The sequence below is a fragment of the Oryzias melastigma genome, linkage group LG1 (genome assembly GCF_002922805.2).
Source record: "Oryzias melastigma strain HK-1 linkage group LG1, ASM292280v2, whole genome shotgun sequence".
NCBI classification, from domain to species: domain Eukaryota; kingdom Metazoa; phylum Chordata; class Actinopteri; order Beloniformes; family Adrianichthyidae; genus Oryzias; species Oryzias melastigma.
In genome coordinates this window covers 29,440,555-29,447,993 of record NC_050512.1, presented here as the reverse complement: position 1 = coordinate 29,447,993, position 7,439 = coordinate 29,440,555, and the positions used below count along the sequence as shown (strand labels likewise).

The following is a 7,439-nucleotide window of genomic DNA, read 5'->3' as shown; positions in this document are numbered from 1 at the left end:
CATTGCAATCTTGGTTTTCATTCAATTAAACTTATTTTTTTTGTATTGTTTTGTATTTTGTGTTTAAGCAAGGGAGAAAAGTGTGAAAATCTTTTTGTATGTCTGAGAAAAATGTATAAAGTGAGTAGTTATGAGTTTTACTGCCTAAAATCAGCTGTAATTATTCGGGGTGTAACAATTAATCGATTAAACAGTGAGCATACAGTGTGGTTGAATGTTCTAATAAAGCTTGTTTGGATTATTTTGATGTGGAAAAACAACAATGGGCTGAACTTTATCAAACTAAAATGTGAATGGATTTGACATTCATTCTTACTTGTTTGTTTGTAGACATTTAATTTACACTTGATTTTCTTGAAGAAACACAAAGAATCTGGAAAGGTTTACCTGCAGTGTTCAGTACGAGTCACACTAAGTCACACTGGTTGAATTTTTGACTAAAGATCCATTTTGTGTTAGTAAATCGGATCCAGTCGCATGGTTGATTATGAACTAAAATCGAAAGTGAATTAAATCGGCAACTACAAATATTGATTCAAATCTTTGTTTAAATGAATCATTACACACGTAATAATTATTATAAAATATATAGATGTCTTCTTCATGACATTTGATTAATGCGGGTTATTGTTTTCATGATAAACAAGAAGCCACATTAATTTACTAATTTAACACCCATAATAACAATATATTGATTAATTATAACAATTTATCAACATTTAAGAAAACAATCATGAGCAAAATATGAAAAAGACCAACTGCTTGACAATTGTAAAGCTTTAGGTTCTAATGAAAAATAAATACGTACATTAAATTAACTTCAATTAAGAACTAAAAAAGCTAATTCAGCTTTACGTATATGCAGTATCTGCAGAACTTCATCATATTTAACCAATGGTCTAAACTGGTTAAAGCATTACCAAAATGGAAAAAAACTCAGTAATTTTTTTATATTTTTATTGCTTTATTTTTTTTTTACTTGTCCTGTTCAGCAGCGGTGGAAACAGATCAGAGCTGAATTTGTGTTGGACAGATATTACTGTTTACAAAAGGGGGCTTAGTCTCTTCTGACACACAAGGTGTATATTTGTATAAACCCCTTTTGTATTTTGAGGCTAAACTATATATTTAGGTACATTTTTTTAGCTTGGACACAAAGAAGATGGAGTGGGATAGTAGAGAAAGGACATAAGGGTACAGAGATCAAAAAAGGTTGAGTACATTCCTGTTGCTTTCATGTTGTCGATGTAGAAAAGCTTAAACTCACTGTGGATCGACCCGATCATGTTGTTCATGGCGTAGCGCACCAGCTGGTTCTGAGAGTCAAACATTACAAAGACCCGGTCCACACTGAGCTGCTGGATGGGCGGCGCCTCTCCTGTGGCGTCCTGATGGGGACAGCTCTCGAAAGTGATGGTTTGACGCCAGTGGTACCTCATGGTCTGAACACTGCCGTCCGGAGAGATGACGGTGTAGTTGCGGATAGATGACGAGGTGATCACTAAGAGGAGAAGATAATATTTAATCCTTTGGGTTAAAAAATGACTTTAATTTCTTATTGGAACTGTATTACAGATATAAATATTTTAGAGAAACGGCAGATTGACAGTTGACCAAAAAATCTTTAGATGTAGTTCCTCATAAAGAAAAGCGACGTATTTTCCGAAGCATAAGTCGCCATTTTTTTCGTAGTTTAGCCAGGAGTGTAATTTATACTCAAGAGTGACTTATTTGTGATTTTTTCTTAACACAAATAGGCTCATATATTTATTATTTTTCCACTAGCAACAGGCTGTTCTTTAGCGGTTGTTTCCGCTAACAACCACCAGAGGGCGCTGTAATTTCTTCTGACAGTGACAGAAGAAGTGTTGTCCAAAACAAACATGGAGAATCTGATTGTTTTCCTCTTAAATTTTGATATTTTTCTCATTTGCATCAAGGCACTATTCCTGTTTTCATTTTTTGCTGTGGCAAATATGGTTTTCTTCTTCTTGATTAGACATGTTTTGCTCCTGCGACATATAATCCAAACAATACGGTATTTCTTGCTAACCACAGAAATAACCAACTTTAACACAATCAAAACTAGTCATAACACCAGATCATTTTCAGAAATAATGCTTCAGTAGAAGGGGTCTTACAGTTTCTGCTGTATTGGTAAACCTCCTTGTATGGGTTGATTTGCACAGAGTGTCCAAGTGGGATGACCGGTACACGACCGTCCAGTTTAGTGTTCAGCACTAATTGGTCGTGCTCATTAATCCCTTTAAACTCCTGTTTGATGGTCAGCCGTTCATTTCCGGGATGGAAGCTCACTTCGGCAAAGAGGGAAAAAACTCCACCTGCATTGATGGACAATAATGCAGCCGATATGCAGGTTTGATTAAAGAACATTTAGTTTGATAGAATGACAAAACTAACTCTTACTAGCAGAAAAACTGTAATTAAACGAACATTATTCTAGAGGTTTTTGGTCAAAACAAGAAGATTTCCAGCTCTCCTAGAAAGTTCTCAAATGTCAGTGAGTCAAATCTCCCTCTTAGAAATCATGGAGGAAAATTTCATTTAAGGTGCATGTCAACCGTGAGAGACACGATCTAAAAAAATTGAAATCACACTATGGTCTTTTAATTAATGTATTTGTATGCAACTGCTGTAAATAAGTATTTGAACACCTGAGAAAATCGATGTTAATATTCGGTACGGTAGCCTTTGTTTGTGATTTCAGAGCTCAAACGTTTCCTGTAGTTTTCAGCATGTTTTCCCACACCGCAGGGGGGATTTTGGTCCACTCCTCCACATGGATCTTCTCTAGGACAGGAAGGTTTCTGGGCTGTCGCTGGGAAACATGGGAAACACGGAGTTTGAGCTCCCTCCAAAGACTTTCTATTGGGTTTAGGTCTGGAGACTGGCTAGACCACTCCAGAAGGTTGATATGCTTCTTATGGAGCCACTACTTGGTTTCTCTTGGTCTCACGTGACCAAATGACTTTCTCCTATGACTCCTCTGGATCGTCCAAATGATCTTTGGCAAGCTTAAGACGGGCCTGGACATGTGATGGTTTGAGCCATGAGTGATTTCAAACCATGACATCTTAGTGTATTACCAACAGTAACGTTGGAAACGGTGGTCCCACCTCTTTTCAGGCTATTGACCAGCTCCTCCTGTGTAGTTCTGGGCTGATTCCTCACCTTTCTTAGGATCATTGAGACCCCACAAGGTGAGATCTTTCATAGAGTTCCAGTCCAAGGGAGATTGACAGTCATGTTTAGTTTTTTTCTATTTTCGAATAACTGCTCCAACGTTGGATGTTTTTTTCACCAAGCTGATTGACAATTGCCCTATAGTGTTTTCCAGTCTTGTGGAGGTCAACAATTGTGTCTCTGGTGTCTTTGAACAGCTCTTTGGTCTTGGCCACTTTAGTAGTTGAAGTCTTACTTGATTGCATGGGGTGGACAGGTGTCTTATTACAGCTAACAACCTTAAACAGGAGCTTCTAATTTAGGATAACAAGTGGAGGTGGACTTTTTCAGACCCTCCATGAAATTGCAGGTGATCAAATACTTATTTGCTTCACTGTACTTATATAGAACTTTACTTCTTTCATTGAAAGCTTAAAATGCTTTACAGTCACATCCCCATTCGCCCATGCATACATTCACACACTGATGGTGGCTCCGCTGGAGCCAATCTATAACCACCAGGACTATTGTGGGGTTTAGTGTCTTGCCCTAGGACACTTCGGCACATGGGCTGGCCCAGCATCTGGGATTGTCCAATAAGAGGTTGACCACTCCACCTCTGCACCACCATCTCAACTTCTTTTATTATACCCAAAGCTTTTGGAGTTAGATTCAAGAGTCCATTAAAGTTTCCCAGAATTCTCACAATTATTACAATCTTGCAACAAGTTACCAATCAAACTGAAGCCATTCTGGTATCCAGGCTGTTGCAGGGCAAAGGCCCAGCCAATGACTCCCCCCAGGGAGGACAGTGGCTGCAGGGAGGGGCCCACACTGTCTGGGATGTGGCTGATAGCGATGTATGCTCGTCCATCATTGGCAACCACGTAGGAGTGCAAATCGTTGTTATTGAGCTCCACTGGATCCTGTGAGTTCCACCCGACAAAGACCTGACCATTTACTTTCCCATTCAGCCTTTGGGGTTTGCCTGAAAAATATGAAATATTTTAATTTAAAGACCACGGGTTATTTGCAGTCAAATCAGTTCCCATGTTTTCGCCACTCCATCTTGGAGCCAGACAAAATTTATAAAGCAGTGACTGGTCCAAATTGGTCTGAGTCATTGTTTCTATGGCAATCACTCTCACCAATCAGGAGTAATCTTGTGGAAAGGCAACACAAAATCAGACTTCACAAAATCTATCGACTAAATATTTTAAAAATTGAATGAGGTACCACATACTTTATCAAGACATTGGATATGTCCTTTTATAACCTAAATAACTTGCAATGCAGAACAAAAAAACATCTTGGACAAAATTATGTTTATTAAGAATGTATTAAAAAAGGTATTAGAGCAAAAATGGTTATTCTGACCGATGGAATGACTGAGTAATCTGTCTTTATTTATTTATAGAACTCCATGGGATTTTGGCTTTATGAAGCCCTCAAGTAGTTTCTCTTTGGATAGTCAGGGGGGAGGAGTCACTCATTCCAGTTCTCATATACAGTCAACGGTCTTAATTAAAAAAAAAAATCAAATTTTTATCAAGTTTAATATTATCTGACAGGTTAAACCTTCATTTACTATAGTTTTATGAAAGGAATGGAATGGCGGCAGCTTTTGTCGTTATACAATTGCAAATAATAATTACATTGTTAAATGCAGAAAACCGAAGAAACACACACACACACACAATTAAAGGGTAACGCAACACAGCAGTTGGAGGCTGACTACAATCTTAGCCCAGATTTGGAAAATGCAAAAAAGGGGGCGGGGCTAAGAGAGCCCACACAGCATCTTCAATAATGGAAAGAGAGGCAAATCAAAGTGATGCCAGTTTCACTCACTGACAGTATATTGTGATTTAGTGATATGTATATAGTGATAATAATATGTCTATGATTTCACCACAGGACTTTTGTGGAGGTCGAGAATCTTTCTTTGTGTATAATGCCAGACGGCAGGGCTGCAGTATGAGTTACTAAACAAATCCACAATGCCAGCGACAGGGAATACAAATTCTTGCAGGGGATACATATCTTGACACAACACCTGGCACAGCTGATGGGTTGCAGGACCGAAAAGGATCCGTGTCTCAGTAGTAAAATGATGCTAATAAAGGTTAACATTTTAAGCAAACAATCTAGAGTGAAACGTTTGTTACAAATTGCATCACCAGGACAGAGTTCTCTAGATTCAATGCCAATTGCACTCAAACACTGTTTCCTAACTTCCAAGTCTACTGTAAAGTTGTGTAAGCCTGTAGATCTTTGACAACCAAAGGCAAAACACCTACTAGCCATGCTAAAGCTAACGCGACAACAACCGACCATTACAGATTCAAAGATGGGCGGGGCTTTTATACTGTGTGAGAAATGATGTGGGACTTACACCAGCTGAACAATCACAAAATTCAACTGTAATACAATTCAAGGGGAGCAAACAGATGGTTTTTGACTATGTTTTCAGAAGTTTATTTTAAATTGTCTGAAATGGGGCAAGGGCCAACATACAGCACTTTTAAAGCCTTATTTATAGTGTTTTTAATGAAAAACAACATTGTTGGTACTTCTTTAATAGTTAAAGCCAAGATGGTCACTGAAGTTACCTGTAATTGAGAATAGTAATAAATAAGAGTTGGCCTAAATGTATCAGATGATGGATTACAAAGTAGACCAAAATGTACTAATGAAAGCATTTCCCTATTAACAGATTAGTACCAGTGACATGAATGTTATGAGTCTGTAAAGGGGCTCACTGTGTCACTTTGATACAACTTCCGTTGTAAACGGTAGGTTTATAATTAAAAAAAAGAGTTGACTTGAAACTAGGTGGCACAAACATTTACCCATGTATCCAAGTGAGGTTACCTAACGCAATGTGCGAATAATGATTCTTGTCATTTTAGACATCTTTCTAACTTCAAACATCATCATGTTTTACTGAACGTTTGTGGCGGAACGGTATAAATAATGTTATCTTGAGGTTGAGTCATAGCATCTGGACCGACAACTTCAAGGTATAAAAAAACACTATTATGAACGTGTTGCCAGTCTACCCACACACACATTGGAATTCAAACCAGGACCTTCTCACTGCAAAGCAAGAGTGCTAACCACTGCACCACTGAACAGCCTTCGTCTAATACCATATACTATACCTTCTGCAAAACAGTCTTTTCCGTTGCCATAGAAACCAGGCCTGCAGTGGCAGCAGTATCCGTCCCTGTAATCTCGGCATTCAGCAAAAGTGGAACACCTGTGCCTGTTATGGACACACGTGTCCAAATTGTAGCCAAATACTGTGAAAAGAGGCAGAAAGATTCATCCAGACCATAATACACCACACCATTTAACAACTCAACCAGAATGTTATCAATCTGATTGAGCTCTGGACTAGTTTAAGGATTTACCGTCCACGTTCAGATCTTCATCTTCATCTATCACAACAACCTGAGGATACTGGGGCGGTGAATGTGGTAACACTGGTTGGATAGACCCAAGGTTTGTGTATCGGTGTTGGACCGGGTCAGAGTCTGGAGGTGGTTCTGTGGTTTTAGGAATGTTGTATTTTTGTGTTAAAGTCTGATGTGTAGGGCTTTCGGTTGCAGTCTGTTCAGAGTCTTTGGGCTGACCCTCAGGACTGCTGTACGTTGGTGCAACAGGTTCTGAATCTGGGTCTTCTTGTTCAACGCTGTCTTCATAATCTGGTTTTTGGGTTTGGAGTTTTGTCGATTCTGGGGTGATAGTCTTGACCTCTGGCTGCTTGTACTCTGTGGTGGTCTCAGTTGGTGTTGCTTCGGTGGTCTTTACGGTCTCAGACTCAAAGGTTGAAAGGTCCAGCTCCTGCAGTTCATTCATTTGTTTATCCTCAGCAGAGCTAGAGGCCAATCCTGGTTTGATGCCATTGAAACCAGATGAGCTGCCGATCTTGTAAACCCAAATCCCAGTCTTAGCTGAGTTTGTCTTTCTGGAATAAACAGGATAAATAACAATGAAAAGTTGCTGTTTTTTGGGGGGGGGTTTATTACGTTTGTATAAAGGCTTAACTTAATAGAGAATACATAATTGACTGGTTTTGTCTTATGTTTATTGAGCAATAAACAATTTTTGCTGCAAAATGGATTTCATACTTGGTGAGATCCATGATGGATGTCTCGTTGTCTGCGGTGGTACGGACATACAAGCCCTTACTGGTCCAGAGCCAGCCTTTCACAAGGCCTTCATTGAAGCCAGCTTCCAGCAGCTTACGC

At 39.1% G+C, this 7,439-nt stretch overlaps 1 protein-coding gene across 1 annotated transcript in view; it reads right to left on the bottom strand.

The window, feature by feature from the left end:
* The window catches only part of LOC112157133 (nidogen-1), a gene marked incomplete in the record, with an annotated part of 41,953 nt that overhangs the window by 24,041 nt on the left and 10,473 nt on the right, over window positions 1–7,439 (bottom strand). Inside the window, 6 exon segments of the mRNA XM_024289704.2 lie at window positions 1,268–1,501; window positions 2,142–2,342; window positions 3,917–4,171; window positions 6,348–6,488; window positions 6,600–7,156; window positions 7,320–7,391. Of these exon segments, the coding sequence (XP_024145472.1) occupies window positions 1,268–1,501; window positions 2,142–2,342; window positions 3,917–4,171; window positions 6,348–6,488; window positions 6,600–7,156; window positions 7,320–7,391 (1,460 nt within the window).